The sequence below is a fragment of the Aquarana catesbeiana genome, linkage group LG04, assembly GCF_042186555.1.
Source record: "Aquarana catesbeiana isolate 2022-GZ linkage group LG04, ASM4218655v1, whole genome shotgun sequence".
NCBI lineage: Eukaryota > Metazoa > Chordata > Amphibia > Anura > Ranidae > Aquarana > Aquarana catesbeiana.
This window is the reverse complement of record NC_133327.1, coordinates 620,844,073-620,865,226: the sequence shown is the minus strand read 5'-3', so window position 1 is coordinate 620,865,226 and position 21,154 is coordinate 620,844,073. Positions and strand designations below refer to the sequence as shown.

The 21,154-nt window shown below is 42.1% G+C and overlaps 1 protein-coding gene across 1 annotated transcript; it reads left to right on the top strand.

Annotated features, from left to right (window-relative positions):
- The first annotated feature begins 2,261 nt into the window (after positions 1 to 2,261).
- LOC141141295 (homeobox protein Mix.1-like) lies at positions 2,262 to 5,626 on the top strand. The gene is made up of 3 exons (XM_073628970.1): positions 2,262 to 2,400; positions 3,864 to 4,129; positions 4,943 to 5,626. The coding sequence occupies exons 1-3, from the start codon at positions 2,262 to 2,264 to the stop codon at positions 5,624 to 5,626; spliced, it is 1,089 nt and encodes a 362-aa protein (XP_073485071.1).
- The last annotated feature ends 15,528 nt before the right edge of the window (positions 5,627 to 21,154 follow it).

Here is a 21,154-nt window from a genome sequence, read left to right as displayed (position 1 = left end):
GTGCAGACCTACACCTGATTTTGCACCCTCCAGTTTTAGTAAATCAACTTAGTGTCTTAGAAAGTATTAAAGCCAGAAACAGACAGTAAACTAGCATTTTCAGAAGCAGGTCAGCTGTGGTATGATAAGACTTGTAGTTTAATGCCTAGTACACACGATCAGAAAATCAGATGAAAGATACCGCTTTCAAAGCGAACGTACGATAATCTGATCGTTAGTACACAGCTTTTCGAGAGCCAATCATGACAGTTCATTCGAAATTATCTGAATGGACAAACACGAAATAATTTTGTACGATACCAGATTGTACAATTTTCATTTAATCAGTACAGCATTCGTCAAAAAAAAAATCGGAAGAGCAAGACCACGCATGCTCAGGATTTAAATAATACATTACAAAACAATACAACACATTACATTACTCCTGAAGCTGTATTCTGTTGTAATTTTTGTAACTTTAGTAAACTCTTTATTTTCAATATGAGACTAGCATGCAAAAAAAAACAGGTGATCATTCATCTAATTCTCATTGTGTGTATGAGGCTTTTGAGACCCTTCCTGCTCCAGAGCAGACTTGACAATACATGACACATAGAGGGGGAAGGGAGACAGGCTGGTTATTTAACGGGATAAAGATATGACTTGTAAATAAATGTTTATATCTTTACATACAGTATCAGTACTCAGGAGCTGCAGCCAATCACCACAGTAGTAAGGAATTCAATCTATGGTTAAAAGAAAATAACTGATGTATCCAACGCTCTGCCATAGACAGTACTCAGCCTGGTACAATACACCCCTAGGGGCCATATACTCCAAAGCTGGATAGGAAAAAAAAAAAGGAAATTCGTACAAGAATTGAAATGTCCTTTTGATCAAACATTCGATGGCCCAAGCATTGTATTGGAATTTTTCCTGCAAATATCAAACATTTTCAAATCGTTTTCAACATTAAACATCCTTTTTTACAGATCGACCATTACCATACTGCTCATGCACATTTTTTTTTTAGAACAACTGACCTACAAATGCTTAGAAAATCATTTGATTGATCAAAAAAAATTCCAACATGTTTGTTCATTTAAAAAAAAAAAAAATATATAGTTTCCATCCATTATTGTAATGCTTGCTCACTATCTCACTTGGTATCTACTATTTACTACTTCAGTTGTTCTTCCCTCCTGACATTTGATGGTTACTATTTGAAAATGTATCAATACATTGTATTTACCTATGCACTAACATGGGTTACGTTTGTATTTTGTAAAAATGTTAATTAAAACGTATTGAACGTGAAATGCAAAAAATTAACTGTCGCAGTAATCACACTAACCATACGAAAACTGAACGTTCGCTCTACTGACTCAATTTTAGATTTTCCTTCTATGTATGGCCAGATTTACTGTAAGAGGTTTACCCAACATACTGAAGGGCAATGGACAAATAGATGGGTATTAGATAGATGGGCAGTAAAGCAATAGATAGATAGACACAGGGGTTTCCTCCCATACTCCAAATACATGCTAGTAGGTCAATTGGCTCCTATATAAATTAGCCCTAATACATGTATATAAAGTATGTAAGTATGTGAAATAGGGACCTTAGATTGTAAGCTTCTTGAGGGCAGGGGCTGATGTGAAAGTATAATATATGTAAAGGTCTGCATGAATTGTTGGCACTATATAAATACGTAACACTTAATGTATACGTAATAAATAAATACATATATATATATATATATATATATATATATACATGTGTATGTATGTATATGTATGTATGATAGATACATAGTATTGTACCTTATACTATACCACCCTCCACCTTATTGCACTCTAATAGCCTCTCATGCGTGGTTTAGTATTTTAATGGTCCCAGATTTGCTTCTAATTGATGTAAGCTGTATACAGTTTGTACGGTGTATATAGATCAGGTTTCTGAATGTTCTATGAGGATGTGCTGGGCTCATGAAGTGTGCCTTCACCCCAGAGATGTGTATTCCATCCTATTTTGTCCTCAGCCCTGCAGGAAATAATGACTGGTTTCTCTAACCTGAGGACAATAGTGTCTACCTGCTTGCCACCTATCTTCACACCCCTCAAGGCATATTTCACACCTCCATTACTTTGATCAATCTGGTTGGCCCTCTGTGTATTTAAAAGAGAGCAGAGAGCAAGGGAGCAGACATAGTGCCCAGTCCACAGGAAAGCATAGCATAGTTTAGAGGAAAGCAAGGAGGAAAGGATAAAACCAGCTGGAAGATGGCTGGATACACTCAGGACACTGAGGATTACTTCCCAGATTGCTTTTCATCCAGCCCCAACCACATGACCTTCACGGAACCCCAGACCCAGTATGGTGATCTCAATCTGGTCTCCTTTCAGTCAGCCTGTGGAAAGGGTAAGTATTTTCACTATTCAACCAACGCACAATGATGGAGGTCTCTGTGTATCTGGACTAGGTGGAATTAGGTCTCAGGTGGCTATTCCAGTTTTTATTATTTTTAAATAATGTGTATACTTGTGTTGGACATCTTATGTTTCTCTAGGAGCTTCCAGGCTAGAAGTCTTAGCAATACCATTCCAGATGCTGGTTTCATAGAAGAAAATAAGTTGTAAGTTTTGAGTCATTCCAGAAAAAGCTTATAGATTATTTAATAGCTCTGGATGGTGGAACTTGAGGGACTTCTAGTTTATAGGATACCTGTAAGCCACAATTCACCTGAGTTTAAGATGTAGAGTGACACTGATTACAAGTACCAAAATATTATTATTATTCAGATTTGTGTGTTTAAAATTTGTTCAAGTTTTACATAGAGCAGGGAAGGGTTAGAACCTCTGCCAGATTTTTAATGCTGTCTTTGTCCTCTCTGTTTGTCCTGGTGATAACAGAAGGCGGTGGGTAATCCAAACATTTACAGTTGTTACTGGAAGAGGGATAGAGGGGCAACCTGTTCCTGTTACTACTGTCTGTCAGGAATTCAGGAATTCCCTCACTTTAAAGAGATTTCTTCTCACTTCCTGTTGTGTCTCTGGGACAAAAGAGAAGAGTAATCTCCCCAAAAGAACATAGCAGCAAAAAAAAAAAACTACTGGGGTTTTAACTGTTCCCTAAAATCTATCTATCTATCTATCTATCTATCTATCTATCTATCTATCTATCTATCTATCTATCTATCTATCTATCTGAAAATGTAGTAATAATAATAATAGCATTGTGCTTAACAATTCCTGAAGGAGTTTTATTTCTGTCTTATATTTATTCATCAGCTTACAGCTTACAAAGGTTACACCTATAATAGTATTAAAGTCTAGTCTACCTCATATTGCTTGGGGATTCTATTGGCATGATTTATGTCCACTATAGTTCCTAATATTCTTCCTACCCTTCTTAAAATGTGTTGGCATTGCTCTGTTGGCATTTTTCTGCCACATGTTCCTTTAAATATAATGCCACAGGGAGAGCAGTTGACCGTCTTAATTGCTGTAGCGGGTGTCGAAACCTTACAACTAGAGTCCCTGGGACATAGGAGAAACTGGTAAAGGAGACCTCTTTCTGAACGCACTAGAGATCTCTGGCTTTAGTGCCTTCTAATCCACTCACCTGGACATGCAGACAGTGAAGAAGCTCTGATTTGTACACTCGTTCCAGGCCAGAAAGTACTGAAGCTATTAGATCTTTTTTTCTTCTTAATTGGTGCTCCAAAATTGTTGTTTGTGGTTGCTCACCATTCATGCGAGTGTTGTTAACTCTGGGCACCCATCATCCATGTTCTGTGGGTATCAGTTTGTGTTTTGCTATGAAGCATCTGTATATACTGCTAGTAATGAGATAATAAAAGCATAATTCTTTTTTTGTTACAGAAGAGATAACGGAACAGGCCATCAGCAACCAAACTTCCACCCATGCCTCAACATCGAAGAAGAATGTGAAGCGTAATAAGCAGGTGGTTGTCACTTCACCCACAGTTATGGAACAAGCAGCTATATCACAGCGCAGGAAGAGAACGGTGTACAGCCAGGAGCAGTTGGACATCTTGGAGGAGTTCTTCCAGAGAAACATGTACCCAGATATCCATCACCGAGAAGAATTGGCCAAACTAATTTATACCCCTGAGTCCAGGATCCAGGTATGTGGATGACAATCATCATTGGGGATATTTTTTGCACAGATGCACAGCAACCCTCCATTTAATTATTTGTGTGATAAAAGTTTTTCAATGTTTCCCTTTTCTAGTGTTCTAAAGTTTTCTCTTTTACTTCTCCCAAAGTACAATATCCTTACTTGATGCACTTCCTGTTTCAAATGCTCTGTCTTTTTGCTGATACTCCTATCCTTTTAATTGTTCAATTATTACCTTATGCTTTCCTCCTTTACCTGTTCTACTTCATAGCCTGATGAACTTCCCAAAGTGATCTTGGCTATCACACCTTTACCTGTCCCATTGCCCTTTCACCTTTCTTTTTGATTATTCTCCCCTTTACCTGTTCTAATATTTCTTTACTTGTTCATAAGCATCTTGCCTTCATCTTTTCTAATGGTTTCTCATTTAGTGTCATACTTTTTCACCTGTTCTGAAGTTCTCACATTTATTTGGTCCTGATGCTGTCTTTATTTTATTGTGGTCTAACTGCACCTGCCTCTCTCCCAATGGTGGCAGTATTAGTCTACTGCCACCTCCATACATTAGTGGTGTTTTACCATGCTGTATGCAATATCTCTGTATTACGCTTAATGGGAAACCCCTAGGGCTTTAGCAACCTTTTCTCAAGGGCACCCTCACCGGTTTTCTTTTTTAAGTGAAAGACTTAAATAAAGGAATATGTAACTTTATTATCTTAGGAAAGTAACTACAATCCAAAAAATGGTCAGTTCTCTGGCTTGTTGTGTTACTTTGCATAATTAATTTTTATTCACCAGTTTTATTTTTTGTTTTTGACAGGTGTGGTTCCAAAACAGGAGAGGAAAGGCCAGACGTGATAAAAGCAAATCCACTTATTTCACAAATGCAAACATGAGCTACTCCAACATCCGGCAACCAGAGAATATCTATTCTACAACATCAACACTGAAGCATCCAATGATTGCCTCTGAACAACCACAGGTCATGGCTCACCAACAACAGCCTATGATGAATTTATCACAAGATTTGTATAACCAAGCTCCAGAGTCTACCTCCTACTCCCATCATTCCTGTCCTGTTACCCGGGACAGGTTTATGATGCACCAGGCCCCACCCAACATGTATCTGCAACAAAATTCACACTCTAACAACCAACAGCACTTGTACAAAAACATGGCCCCCATCATGAGCCCCAAGGCAATGGACTTAAGCAGAAGACCCTATAGGCTGTCTACAGAGTCGGACTATATGATGGACTTTAATAGCTACCCACCCAACAAGACCATTACACCAGAGATGAGTGTCAACATCCCACCAATCCCACCATCTACAGCTGCAAGGAACCACGGTGAAGTCAATCCTTTTACCAGGCCAACAACATATTCAGTGTCAATCGTGCATGATGACTACTACGTGAAAGGTTCTGAATCCGATTCCGGTGTCAGTGAGAAGTCTCCAGATTGTGTCTCCGATTCTAAAGAAAGCATCTCTTCTGTCCTCTAGCCTGTAAATGGGTAAACAACACCAATAGTTGAAAGCAGTGGCGGGACGAGGTCATCCAAAGCCCAGGGCAAACCTGCCAAATTGCGCCCCCCCCCCCCCAATGAAAAATATTGCCACTTTACTATATTACTTTTATAGCACAAACCCCCAAAATCCCCCTTCTAGCACAAATCCTCTTCTACCATCCCTCTTCTTCCCAACACAAATCCCCCTAAATAGCCACTCCTAGCACACTTCCCAAATTTGCCCTCCTAGAACAATTCTTACCCTCTGCCGCCCCCCCCCCCCCCAAACTCCCCTTCTCAACACGAATCCCCCCCCCCAGCCTTCTTGTGGTGCCCCTCTACCTTACATGATACCAGAGTGCCCAGGGTAGCCGCCCCTCCAGCCCACCCCTTGTCCCAGCCCTGGTTGTAAGACCTGGAGGGAGCCATTTTTGTTTGTACTGCTCTTAGGAAATATCTGATGCCACACTGCCACAGCATAAAACATCCAATTAAACGTATTTGTTTAAAGTGTAAGTAAACCCCCCTATAGTTTTCAGCCAAGGAACCTGCCATCTTTGCCTCTGTTTAATCTACAACTGCCATGATGCTGCACATGTGATCAGTTATGACACCAGCCATTGGATGGTTTGACAGTTTGGTTGAGAGCACAACCAATGGGAGTGTTACATTTCTGGCACTTGCCAGAAATGAAACAGTTTTATGGATGGGTTTACTTCCACTTTAAGTAGGGAGAATAGGCTGCAAAATCAGGCTCACTTCTGCGAAACCAATAAGCTTCTAACCTCAGCTTGTTCAAATAAGCCATAAAACCTGGAAGCTGATTGGTTTCTATGGGGAAGTGAGCCTGATTTTCCACTCTTCAGCTTTAGTAAATAAACCCCTCTGTTTCTTGTATGAAGTTTTTGCTTGGCGGAAGTTTAGGAATTTATCCTTGAGCTACAAGTAACTTTAAGGCCCCTTTCACACGATCGGACCGTTCAGGTCCACCTGTCAGTTTTGACGGCGGACCTGAACGGGCGCTCCATGTTAGCCTATGGAGCGATGGATGTCAGCGGAGACATGTCCGCTGACATCCGACCCGGTCCGATCTGCAAAAAGCAGACGGATGGCCCTACGTCCAGGTCTGTCGCTGGCGGATCAGATCGGGTGAGATCTGATGAAAATGGACATGTTGTCCGTTTTCATCTGATCCCTCCACAGGCAGCAGCGGCGCCTGCCAAGCCCCTCCCCACTCAGTGAGCAGAGAGGGACCTGTCATCCGCCGGCTCAGCGGAGATCAACGAAGAGATCTCCCGCTGAGCCGGCGGACCGAGGCGGACTCCATGGAAGTGGTGTCCGTCTCGTGTGAATGAGGCCTTAGGCATGCACAATTGTACTTTATGCTTATGCAGAAAGAAAAAAAAAATTCATACTTTACCATTTTGCTTGATTATATATTCTTACTGGGTAAACCATTGCAATAACTTTAAACATTTACATATTTTGTTTTGTCTATATGAGTTTTCTTTTCAATAAAGCATTTAAAACAAAGTTCTGTTTGCACATTATTGCTGAACAGATTTCTGATTGTTATGTTACAACAAACAAAATTGTACAGCAGGCCATAGCAGCCAATCAAAAATTAAATTACTTTAGTTATTGTGTTCTTTACAGATGAAAGATCAATTCTGATTGGTTTCTGTAGTCTATCTGGAGTCTTCTTTATTATTACCTTATTAAACTCAACCATTTTATAACCCCAATTCCAAAAACGTTGGTAAAATTTACATAAGAAAAACAGATTGCAATGATTTGCAAATCTCATAAATTAATATTCTATTCTAAATTAATATTCTATTCACAATAGAAAATAGAAAACATCAAATTTTTAAACTGAGTAAATGTATGTTTAAAAAAAAAAAAAATAAAGTAATTTTAAAATTGATGGCAGCAACAAAAAAGTTAGGACAGGGCAACAAAAAGAAGGCGAAGTAAGTGGTATTAAAAAGGAAGAACTGGAAGAACATTTTGCAACTCATTTGGTTAATTGGTAACAGGTCAGTAACGTGATTGGGTATAAACAGGGCATCTTAGAGAGTGAGTGTCTCCAAGGTTCACCAATCTGTGAAAAACCGCATCTAAAAATTGTTGAACAATTTCATAATAGTCTTCCTCAATGTAAAATTGAAGAGACTTCTAAAAGATGATTACATTTGTGTTGCCTGTGGAAGTTATGGTTTATTAATATGAACAGCAGCATGGTGGACATATCAAGAAGAAAGCGTTCCCATCTTTCTTTATGTATGCAGATTTAGACCATACATGTTCAGCTCCAGTTAGCTGCATGCCAACAAGGTAAACACATCCATACATTCTACTGAATGCAAGAGACCTCTACCCAATTAAAAGTCTTGTAACTAAGCACAATTACCTTTCAGAAGTTCAGCAGCAGTCACACACACAATGCTCCAGGATGTTTGGCCTTTCATAGTCACCTGATGAGGATTAGTGACCTGATAACAGTTGGGAAAAGTTATTTTGTTTAGTTGCCCAAATCTAGTCCTCAGGGCCACTAACAGAAAATGATTTTCACTTCTCTGTATTAACTCCCAGCTAAAATATTAGGAGATTATAGATGAATGTTAAAATTTACAGTTTTACATTTTATATCCATTGGAAACTTTGATTTTGCAGTGCATATTTTAACAGAAAGTAACCATTTTTTCGTTACTTTGCTAAAATATAGACGCATGTGGTGCTCTGGCTAGTTGCGTTGGGGTACCATTTAAAATAAGTGTCACCCCAAAGCACTGCATTTAGTTTTGTGCATTAAAGCGGAGTTCTGCTTAAAAAAAAAAAATAAAAGTCAGCAGCTACAAATACTGCAGCTGCTGACTTTTAATAATCGGACACTTACCTGTCCCAGGGCCCAGCGATGCAGGGGAACTAAGCCACGCTTGTCTCTCCCTCCTCTCTGCGGTGCTGGCATAGTCACTGTGGGCGCCCGGCAGTGGCTTCACACCCAGGTACACGCTGTGCATGCGCGAGCCACGTAGCGCGCCGTGACATCATCTGGGACCTGTGACGTGTCCCAGATGATTGCCGAGATGGAGGGGGGAGAGGTGATCTCCCTTCCAGTGCCGCGGTTGCGTCAGGAGGAAGTGGGAGCTGGAACCCTCTAAAAAGAGGGTAACCGCTCCCCCCCCAAAAAAATGACATGCCAAATGTGGCATGTCAGGGGGTCTCCTTCCCTTAAAGCGGAAGTTCCATTTTTGGGTGGAACTCCGCTTTAAAGTGCGTTGCGGTAATGCTCAGTAAAACACATATTTTCTACTTCACTCTCAATGAGCCCAAAGGGGGAAATGTTAAAGAGCAAACTATAGAGGTTTGGCTTAAATTCCACTTTTTAATATAATATACTGTATTAATTAGGGATGCATCAAATGGGTTTTTTGGTGCCGAAACCGAAAATAAATCTTCCTTGATCCCGAAAACCGAAACGGATACCGAAACATCACCTATACCGAAAGTGACTGTTTTTAAAACTATTTTTATACAGGAGATGGTCAGAGACTGGGGACATGGTACAGGAGATGGTCAGAGACTGGGGACATGGTACAGGAGATGGTCAGAGACTGGGGACATGGTACAGGAGATGGTCAGAGACTGGGGATATGGTACAGGAGATTGTCAGAGACTAGGGACACGGTACAGGAGATTGTCAGTGACTGCAGACACATTACAGGAGATGGTCAGAGACTGGGGACATGGTACAGGAGATGGTCAGAGACTGGGGACATGGTACAGGAGATGGTCAGAGACTGCAGACATGATACAGTAGATTGTCAGAGACTGCAGACACATTACAGGAGATGGTCAGAGACTGGGGACATGGTACAGGAGATGGTCAGAGACTGCGGACATGGTAGAGGAGATGGTCAGAGACTGCGGACAGGGTACAGGAGATGTTCAGAGACTGGGGACATGGTACAGGAGATGGTCAGAGACTGCGGACATGGTACAGGAGATGGTCAGAGACTGCGGACATGATACAAGAGATCAATGCAGCCTCACCAGTGCCCGTCATGCAGCCTGCATTTGCCCCTCAGATGCAGCCCGCGTTTGCCCCTCAGTTGCAGCCCACATGTGCCCATAAGATGCAGCCTGCCTGTGCCTATGAGATGCAGCCTCACCTGTGCCCATCATGCAGCTTGCCAGTGCCCGTCATGCAGCCTGCCAGTGCCCGTCATGTAGCCTGCCAGTGCCCGTCATGTAGTCTGCCAGTGCCCGTCATGGAGCCTGCCAGTGCCCATCATGCAGCTTGGCAGTGCCCATCATATAGCCTGTCAGTGCCCGTCATGCAGCTTGCCAGTTCCCGAATCAGAGCGGCGATCTCAGTGTGTCACGGAGCTGCATTTAAATTGCCCGGGTCGCAGTAACGATGTCCCGCCTCCTGTAATCACGTCATACTGATTCAATGTCCCACCATTGGATCAGTGTGCCGTCTGTCACAGGAGGCGGGCCATTGTTACTGCGGTCTGTGTAGCTAAGCTCCATGACACAACAGAGATCGCGGCCAGGAGGGAGGGAGGGGAGGGGAGGAGGAGAAGAGAGGAGAGGACTGTGGCGCGCCGCGCCAGAAGGACACCCTCGTAATGGGCAGCACCAGGGACGGGGCCCCGCCCAGGCCCCGCACCCATTTTCAGCGCAGTTATCGGCGAGATTTCCTTTTCAGCATTTTGCCGAAAAGGCCATTTTCGGCCAATATGTTTCTGCGCCTGAAAATTCGGTGCATCACTAGTATTAATATATATTTTTTGTATTTATATAACATTTTTATATTACAAATAGACACTGAAAGGAATTATTTCTTCATACCTGTAGGCTGCCATAGTGTTGCTAACTTTTCCTTTGGAGAAAACTAGCTTCTGGATCATCAAGTTGATCCACTGGTCTCAATACTTTGAATCACTGTCCCAGAACATATATGCAAGTAAGGGCCTTCTGACCTGCACACTTTTTCCAGGTCAGTGACTCAGAAGTACTGAAGAACGAGGTCAGCAATGGCAGTCCATATATTTTCCTTATGATATACTGCATGTTCATACATTTACTAGGATAACTTTAACTGCTTTGCTGACAAAAAGGATGTTCTACTTCCAGATGAACTTTGACAACTGCATGCGCATAAGACTAGTTATGATTTTTCTTGGCTGGGAGCAAATTCAACTCAAAATTCGCTCATTAACATTAGATTCAACAAAAAATCTCTGTCCTTGTCCTTTGATATTTTTTGCTTGTCTTAACATGGTTTCCTTTGGGTCACATTCACATCTGTGCATTTTATTGAAAAATGCAAAATGCACCTGGAATATACAAACTGCAATCTGCATAGGTTTCAACCAGGCCTAAATCTTAGGCTGCACACACAGATGCTTGAACCACAAAAAGGATGTTATTTAACAACTTAGACTGGACTTACAGCTATAGAATTTAGTTTGAACATTTGGACAAGAATGCATAAAAATTACTCGTCCAATCATTCGATGGTGGCTTTATGGACTCTGTTTCATAGAACAGACATTCTACTTCTAGATTAAAGGTCCATAACACATGATCAGAAAATATTCTAAAAAATACAGATTTTGAAGCGATTGTACGAAAATCTGATCGTTGGTACACAGCTTTCGTGCAAAATTTTCTGAAGGGACAAACACGAAAACATTTCTTTATGATTTTTGTTCAATCAGTACAGTTTTTGTCCAGAAATACAATACAATTTTATTTTGTCGTACGAGAATTTTCGTATTTAAGTAACCTTTTCATTTTCAAGCAAAAAAAAAAAAGGATGATCATTAGTTCGATAATCTCATTGTGTGTACTTGGCCTAACTTTGAGAAGTGCATGCGCATCAGACTACTAATGATTTTTTTTCAGCTAGGAGCAAATGCAACTCAAAATTCGTTCATTACCATTAGATTCAACAAAACATTTCCATCCTTGTCCTTTTTTTGCTTGCCTCATTGTTGAATTGTGCCTTTTAGCTCTTTGATAATTGAATTAACATTCTGAAAACAACAACTCTATAGGTGTGAGGCCAGTATAAATCTCAGGCTACACACACAGATGATTGAGTCAGAGAAGTAAGCCACTGTTCACACCAAATGCGGCTTTGAGATTGGGCTACTTTAACGCGATTTCAAAGCCACACATCAGTGCAATTTGCATTGCCGATTTCATTGCGGCTTGCGATTTCATACAACTGAAGTCTATGCTAGTCCCAATGAAATTGGCAAAAAAGTAGCGCAGGAACTATTTTTAAAATTGCGCTACTGTAATTCGCACCTGTTGAGACAGTGCCATTAGGTGCGAATTCAGGTGCGATTTGTAAATTGCATGTCACACCTGAAGTTGCACCGGTGTTAACGAGGGCTAATACTAGATCCCTCTGATCTGTTGCTGCTGTGCTCTCTCTTTAGAAGTCATTCGTCTTTTTGAATGCTTAGATACCCTGCATTAAAACGTTTATTTGCAAAACAAAGATTTATATAAACTGGAAAAATAAGAAAAATAATATGTATAACACATGTCTTTAATCTCCTATAAAGTTTAATATCCAACATTAAATCTAACATGAAATACTCACTTTAGCTAGGCATAGTGTCATATCCAACATATAAAAAGTTATGAATAGTTTATAGATTGCCTGTTCTGCCCATCACTTAGTCAATAGCCAGTTCACACCTCTCATTTCCCCTCGCAGACTCACTGGCACCTGAAGACTGTGGGGAGTGTGCCATGCTATCAGCATATCAATAGACTCAGTGTATAGCCAGGTATAGCCAGGTTGGAGGTGGGAAAACAAACACCCATGCCCACTAACTTATAAAAAGGGCCATAATGCCAAAATTACATAATGGGAAAAATAACAGCTTATGTAAAAGAGATTTTAAAAACCTCAATAGATACATATGTAAATATTCCAGGAAATGATTAGGAGACATTAAACACCAAGCTAGCAAAGAGGGGGGACCTCTTTTCAGCACACCCCAGTATAGGTAACCTGATGTTACACATTGTATTGTGATATCACAGTTGCCTTTATGAGGTGCAATGTTAGTTAATGTTACAATCAGAATTATGATGTGATTGTGGCTACTATGAATTAAGGCCCGATATTATGACACCATGTACTATCACAAATCGTATTATGATGCCAAGTCATTACTGTAATGTCACAATTAAAACTGAGCAAAAAATTGTCATGTATGTTTGTTATACTCAGAATTATGGTAACAATTACTGCAAAGCACACTTGGGTCATTCAGTAGAAGACCCTACAGAATATTAATAAAAGTTCCATTTGTGTCTGGGGTATGTTGGTAATTTAAGGTGAAGCTATAATGCATCTTCTGAGTAGGAAGTATGATTTGATATTATTTAGCAATATTTAAGAAAAAAAAAAGTTATGAGTGCTAATGCAAGAATCTTTTGTACAAAAGATTGTTCATCCCAGGAATCGGCCACAAATCTACCTGGATCAACTTTTTGTTTTTAATCAAGTGCTAATAGCACATGTAGCACCCTCTACTTTAGGTAGGTGGTAGTAGTAGGATTTTGGTCAGTACAGGTAAATTTAATCAGGCCTAGCTGGAAGCTAGGCCTGTTTGTTTTGATCTGTGTGGGCTGGGAGTGGCTTAGAGTAGGCTGGTAACTCACAGATAGCATCATCTTTCGGTTACCTCCCTTCTGCTTCTAGAGGCTTCTAGAAGGAAGGAGGGGAAGAGAAGTGGAGCTGCCTGGGGTGTTCTAAGGAGCCCTGGCCAATCCTCAACCTGGACTGGCAGGGGGCAGGCCTCCTTAACCACTTACGGACCGCCACACGCCGATATACGTCCTACCTTTGAAGAGGAATATCGTTGTTATGGCAGCAGCTAGCTCTTTTTTTTTTTATTGCATTTTAGTGTAAATATGAGATCTGAGGTCTTTTTGACCCCAGATCTCATATTTAAGAGGTCCTGTCATGCTTTTTTTCTATTACAAAGGATGTTTACATTCCTTGTAATAGGAATAAAAGTGACACAATTTAAAAAAAAAAAAAACAGTATAAAAATAAAAAATAAAAGGTAAAATAAATAAGAAAAAAAAAGTTTTTTTAAACGTGCCCCGTCCCGCCGAGCTCGCGTGCAGTAGCGAACGCATACGTGAGTAGCACCCGCATATGAAAACGGTGTTCAAACCACACTTGTGAGGTATCGCCGTGATTTGTAAAGCGAGAGCAATAATTCTAGCCCTAGATCCCCACTGTAACTCAAAACATGCAACCTGTAGAATTCTTTAAACGTCGCCTATGGAGATTTTTAAGGGTAAAAGTTTGTCGCCATTCTACGAGCGGGCACAATTTTGAAGCGTGACATGTTGGGTATCAATTTACTCAGCGTAACATTATCCTTCACAATATAAAAATAAACTGGGCTAACTTTACTGATGTCTTATTTTTTAATTTAAAAAAGTGCAATTTTTCCAAAAAATGTGCGCTTGTAAGACCGCTGCCTAAATACGGTGTGACAGAAATTATTGCAATGACCTCCATTTTATTCTCTAGGTGTTAAAAAAAATGTATAATGTTTGGGGGCTCTAAGTCATTTTCTAGCAAAAAAACCTGTTTTTAACTTGGAAACAACAAATCTCAAAAAGAGGCTCGGTCCTTAAGTGTTTAAATACCTAGAGTCAGGGGTGGAAGAACTGGGAGATGTAGTATTAGCTGTCATGTCCTTTGAGGAAGCTCCAGAGTCGGGGGGGGGGGATGACCTTGGGCCTGGAGCTTGGGAATGTATGGGACCCGTGTACAAACCACAGGGGTGTTCTGACCAGGAGCAGGAGAGGACAGTGGAAGGTACTGCCAGGCAAAGTCTCCAGAATGGATCCACCAGGTGGCAGCGAGTGTCAGGCACAGTCGGGAGAGCTGGAGAGGCATGCCGGAGCGGACTGGCAGTGTCTGAGATGGATGTAGATAGAGCCAGCGGGAGAGACTGTGATGCCATGGGCAGTGGTGTCGGGCAGCTGCAGCCAGGAGGGCTGGCAGGGCCTGAAGAGGACTGGCTGGGATCAGTAGTCCACCAAGGACATTAGCATTTAACCAATTTAACCTTTTCTGGCTACACCACAGGAGCCCGCAGTGTCTGCCTGCAAAAGGCATTTCTACAAGGCCTGGCTGGAACCAGAGTCAGGCCTAACCATGTGCTAGCTGTGCCTGAGGAGAAGTAATGTGCTGGAGAGAGAGAGGAGGTAATAGTCTGCAAGCAAGTTTGTGCAGGAGGGGTGTGAAGTGTAAATATGTACAAGGAGTGTACATAGTTCTGTCCCAATGCAAATGTTTCTACTCAAATTCTGGGCATCTCGTAAATCCCCTAACCCCATCCAAGTTTAAGGGTCCTTTCACACGGGACGGACCTGTGATGATCCGCCCCGTGAACATCCGCTTGCTCAGTGGGGATCGCTCCGTTGATCCCCGCTGAGCCGGCGGATGACAGGGCGGTCCCTGCACCTGTGCAGGGACTGCCCTGTCAGATCTCCACTCTCCCCTATGGGGGAATCGGATGAACACTGACCGTCTGTCCGTGTTCATCTGATCCGTTCTGCAGACGGATAGAAAAATAGGATTTTCCTCCGTCTGCAGAATCGGACCATAGCGGGGACGGATGATATCAGGTGTCAGCGGATGCTCATCCGCTGACACCCACTACCTCATAGGGATGCATGTATGTCCATATTTCATCCGAAAACGGATGGATGAAATACGGACATGCGGTCTGCATGTGTGAAAGGGGCCTAACCCCTCAATAAAAACACAAACTATTCATTGTGTGCTTGAGAAAGTGAATGCCGGGCTGGACAGGGTGATAGACAACTAGATAGATACAACTTTCAGCAGCTAATATGGGGGGTACCGCTACACACACAAAAGATAATGGGTGCCAATATGAAGAATTGCAACATCAAAAACTAGTATAAGATATTAAATTGATTGCTATATATTTAAAAAACATGAATTAGTTAAAAAATATTAATATCACAAGCCTTGATCAGGCTGTTTTTCATACATTATAATAACTATACTCTGCAGGTATTCATATGTAAATATCACGATTTGCCCTAATTCCCCCCTGCCTTAAGCATTTTTACACTTCATTATTTAGCAGTTTACATGACAAAAACATTCCAATATTTTGTGCTGATAGAATGGGGTGGGGGATACTGGAAATAGCACGATGTATTTTGTGGTTAATGTGGCCCATTTCCGTTTCCGATTTTTTTTTTTTTTTTACAATTACATCACATTTAAATAATAATAATTACATTTACCAAAATATATAGCATATCAACATTCATCAAATATATACAGAATCATTTTATGCCCTAAGTTAATTGACTGTCCAAGTACCAAGTATTGAGGACCACCGACCTCCCCCTAATTAGAGCAAACTGAAACTTCATACATACATATAATGATTTAGACATACACGCACACACACACACACACACACACACACACACACACACACACACACACACACACACACACACACACACACACACACACACACACACACACACACACACACACACACACACACACACACACACACACACACACACACACACACACACACACACACACACTATATTGTCAAAAATATTGGGACACCTGCCTTTACACTCACATGAACTTTAATGGACTCCCAGTCTTAGTCTATAGTGTTCAATATTGAGTTGGCCCACCCTTTGCAGCTATAACAGCTTCAACTCTTCTGGGAAGGCTGTCCACAAGGTTTAGGAATGTGTCTATGGGAATGTTTGACCATTCTTCCAGAAGTGCGTTTGTGAGGTTAGGCACTGATGTGGACGAGAAAGCCTGGCTCGCAGTCTCCGCTGTAATCCATCCCAAAGGTGTTCTATAGGGTTGAGGTCAGGACTCTGTGCAGGCAAGTCAAGTTCCTCCACCTCAAACGCACTCCTAAACCCTGTGGTCAGCTTTCCCAGAACAGTTGAAGCTGTTATAGCTGCAAAGGGTGGGCCAACTCACTATTGAACACTATGGACTAAGACTGGGATGCAATTAAAGTCCATGTGGCTTGTGATATGAATATCTTTTTAACTAGTTAATGTTTTTTTAAGTATATAACAATACATTTAATGTTATCTTTTACTAGTTTTTGAAGTCATGATGTACTATATTGGCACTTTAAAAGTCCAATTTTTTCTACTATTTTTTGTACGATTTCCTTAGGGACATTGGTGGCTGATTAGTCAGTTAGAGTAATGTAGCGTACACACGGGCGGACTTTCCGACCTGACTGGTCCGACTGACCGAATCCGGCGGACAATCCGACCGTGTGTGGGCTGCATCGGACTTCCGACGGACCATTTCGGTCGCAAATCCGACGGACTTTAGATTTGAAACCTGCTTCAAATCTTTACGTCTAAAAAAATTAATAAAAACCAAGCGCTGATATGGATAGATATGTGTGATATAAATAAATTGTGCTTAAAAATAGATATATACCAATATAGTTAGTGCTATGATAAAATCAGTAAATTAAAGCTGCTATCAATATAGGGTGATCAGATAACCAAACAAATAGTGCTAAGTATAAAATTGATGCGCTTTAAATAGATAGTGCACAATATGCTGCTGCGACTAAGCTTAAATCCAGGAATAAAAAATGCATACATGTGAATAAAATAGATAAATAATTATGGTGCTAATACATGTGTTAAAATTGCCAAAATAAATCTTCAAATTGGTGATGTGACGGTGAATATAAATAAAATAATAATGACACTCTGAGTACAATGTCCAGGCAGAGATAAATAGTGGGGGAAAGTAAAAATAATTAACCACTTAACAACCGGCCCATAGCCAAATGACGGCTACAGGGCGGTTGCTTAACTCTGGGAGGGCGTCCAGGGACGTCCTCCCAGAATTCGGCTCACGCGCGCCCCCTAGGGCACGCACTCGAGAGCATCCGTGACCTGGACCGGCGCATCACGGATCCCGGTAAATGGTCGCTGATCGCGGCCGTTTACCATGTGATCGCGCCGTCAAATGACGAAGCGATCACATGTAAACAAACCGGCGTCATCTGATGACGCCGGTTCATCTCCTCCCCTCCTGTGTACCGATCGGTACACTGTGAGCGGAGAGGGGGATGGGTGGATGGCTGCAGCGTTGTGGGCTGCATCTGTAGTGCCCACAGCGCTGCACAGAGACATCCAGCCATCCATCCATCCATGCTCAGCCATCCCTCACTGCTCTGCAATGCCCCACAATACTCTGCCATACCCTGCAATGCCCCGAAATACCCCGCAATACTCTGCCATACCCTGCAATGCCCCCAAATACCCCGCAATACTCTGCCATACCCTGCAATGCCCCCAAATACCCCGCAATACTCTGCCATACCCTGCAATGCCCCCAAATACCCCGCAATACTCTGCCATACCCTGCAATGCCCCGAAATACCCCGCAATACTCTGCCATACCCTGCAATACCCCGAAATACTCTGCCATACCCTGAAATACCCCGCAATACTCTGCCATACCCTGAAATACCCCGCAATACTCTGCCATACCCTGCAATACCCCGAAATACCCAGCAATACTCTGCCATACCCCGCAATGCCCCGAAATACCCCGCAATACTCTGCCATACCCTGCAATACCCCGAAATACCCAGCAATACTCTGCCATACCCCGCAATGCCCCGAAATACCCCGCAATACTCTGCCATACCCTGCAATACCCCGAAATACCCCACAATACTCTGCCATACCCTGCAATGCCCCGAAATAGCCCGCAATACTCTGCCATACCCTGCAATGCCCCGAAATACCCCGCAATACTCTGCCATACCCTGCAATACACCGAAATACTCTGCCATACCCTGCAATACCCCAAAATTCCCTGCAATACTCTGCCATACCCTGAAATACCCCGCAATACTCTGCCATACCCTGCAATACCCCGAAATACCCCGCAATACTCTGCCATACCCCGCAATGCCCCGAAATACCCCACAATACTCTGCCATACCCTGCAATACCCCGAAATACCCTGCAATACTCTGCCATACCCTGCAATGCCCCGAAATACCCCGCAATACTCTGCCATACCCTGCAATACCCCACAATACTCTACCATACCCTGCAATGCCCCGAAATACCCCGCAATACTCTGCCATACCCTGCAATACCCCGCAATACTCTGCAATACCCCACAATACTCTGCCATACCCCACAATACTCTGCAATACCCCGAAATACCCGCAATACTCTGCCATACCCTGCAATACCCCGCAATACTCTGCAATACCCCGAAATACCCCGCAATACTCTGCCATACCCTGCAATACCCCGAAATATCCCGCAATACTCTGCAATACCCCGCAATACCCAGCCATACTCTGCAATTCTCAGTGATACCCAGCCATACTCTGCAATACTCTGCCATACCCAGCCATGCTCTGCAATACCCCGCAAAAATCTGCAATACTCTGCCATAACCCGCAATACTCTGCCATACCCAGCCATACTCTGCAATACCCCGCAATACCCAGCCATACTCTGCAATACTCGGTGATACCCAGCCATACTCTGCCATACCCAGTCATACTCGGCGATACTCTGCAATACCCAGCCATGCTCAGCCATACTCGGCCATGCTCAGCCATACTCGGCCATGCTCAGCCATGCTCGGCCATGCTCAGCCATACTCAGCCATGCTCAGCCATACCCAGCCATGCTCAGCCATACCCTGCCATGCTCAGCCATACCCAGCCTCTGTATGTGGCCAGGCTGTGGAAGTCTCACACATGTGGTATCGCCGTACTCAGGAGGAGTAGGAGAATCTATTTTGGGGTGTCATTTTTGGTATGTACATGCTATGTGTTAGAAATATTGTATAAATGGACAACTTTGTGTTAAAAAAAAAAAAGCGTTTTAATCACTTCCCGCCTTCCGTCATACGACGTCCTTGACTTTGTGCGGGGATATCTGAATGATGGGTGCAGCTACAGGCATCATTCAGATATCAGCTTTTTCAGCCGGCGATTCCCTACACCATAAGAACGATCATAGCGGCTGTTACACTGCTTGATCGTTCTTACGGGAGGCGAGAGGGGACTCCCCCCTCCCGCCGCCCTCCGGTGCTTCTACCGACTCACCGCTACGATCGAAGCCAGGATCTTTTTTTTTTTTTTTTTTTTTTTTATTTCAGGCACAGCCTAGAGGTGAGATGTGGGGTCTTATTGACCCCATATCTCACTGTAAAGAGGACCTGTCATGCCATATTCCTATTACAAGGGATGTTTACATTCCTTGTAATAGGAATAAAAGTGATCAAAAAAAAATTTTTGGGGAAAAAAGTGTCAAACTAAAATAAATAAAGTAAAATGAACAATTAAAAAAAAAAAAAAAATTTTAAAGCGCCCCTGTCCGTGTGCTCGCATGCAGAAGCGAACGCATACGTAAGTCCCGCCCACATATGAAAACGGTGTTCAAACCACACATGTGAGGTATCGCTGCAATCGGTAGAGCGAGAGCAATAATTTTGGCTCTAGACCTCCTCTGTAACTCAAAATTTTTAACCAGTAAAAAATTTTAAAGCATCGCCTATGGGGATTTTTAAGTAGCGAAGTTTGGCACCATTCCACAAGCGTGTGCAATTTTGAAAGGTGACCTGTTAGGTATCTATTTACTCGGTGTAACTTCATCTTTCATATTATGCAAAAAACATTGGGCTAACCTTACTGTTTTGTTTTTTTTTAAGCAAAAAACATTTTTTTTTCCAAAAAAAACGCGTTCGAAAAATTGCTGCGCAAATATCGTGCGAGATAAAAAAAAGCAATGACCGCTATTGTATTCTCTAGGGTCTTTGCTAAAAAAACATATATAATGTTTTGGGGTTCTATGTAATTTTCTAGCAAATAAATGATGATTTTTACATGTAGTAGAGAAATGTCAGAATTGGCCTGGGTGCTCCAGAACGCCTGAAGATGCTCCCTGCATGCTTGGCCTCTGTATGTGGCCACGCTGTGTAAAAGTCTCACACATGTGGTATCGCTGTACTCGAGAGTAATAGTAGAATGTGTTTTGGGGTGTAATTTGTGGTATGCACATGCTGTGTGTGAGAAATAACCTGCTAATTTGACAATTTTGTGAAAAAAAAACAAGAAAAAAAAAAACTTGATTTTGCAAAGAATTGTGGGAAAAAATGACAACTTCAAAAAACTCACCATGCATCTTTCTAAATACCTTGGAATGTCTTCTTTCCAAAAAGGGGTCATTTGGGGGGTATTTGTACTTTTCTGGCATGTTAGGGTCTCAAGAAATGAGATAGGCCATCAGTACTTCAGGTGTGATCAATTTTCAGATATTGGCACCATAGCTTGTGGACGCTATAACTTTCACAAAGACCAAATAATATACATTAATTTGGGTTATTTTTACCAAAGATATGTAGCGGTATAAATTTTGGCCA

Excerpts from the sequence above, each read along its gene's own strand:
- LOC141141295 (XM_073628970.1), top strand. The coding sequence starts at position 2,262 with ATGGCTGGATACACTCAGGACACTGAGGATTACTTCCCAGATTGCTTT. Across the intron at positions 2,401-3,863 it reads TCAGTCAGCCTGTGGAAAGG|AAGAGATAACGGAACAGGCC; the intron begins GTAAGTATTTTC and ends TTTTTGTTACAG. Across the intron at positions 4,130-4,942 it reads CCCCTGAGTCCAGGATCCAG|GTGTGGTTCCAAAACAGGAG; the intron begins GTATGTGGATGA and ends TGTTTTTGACAG.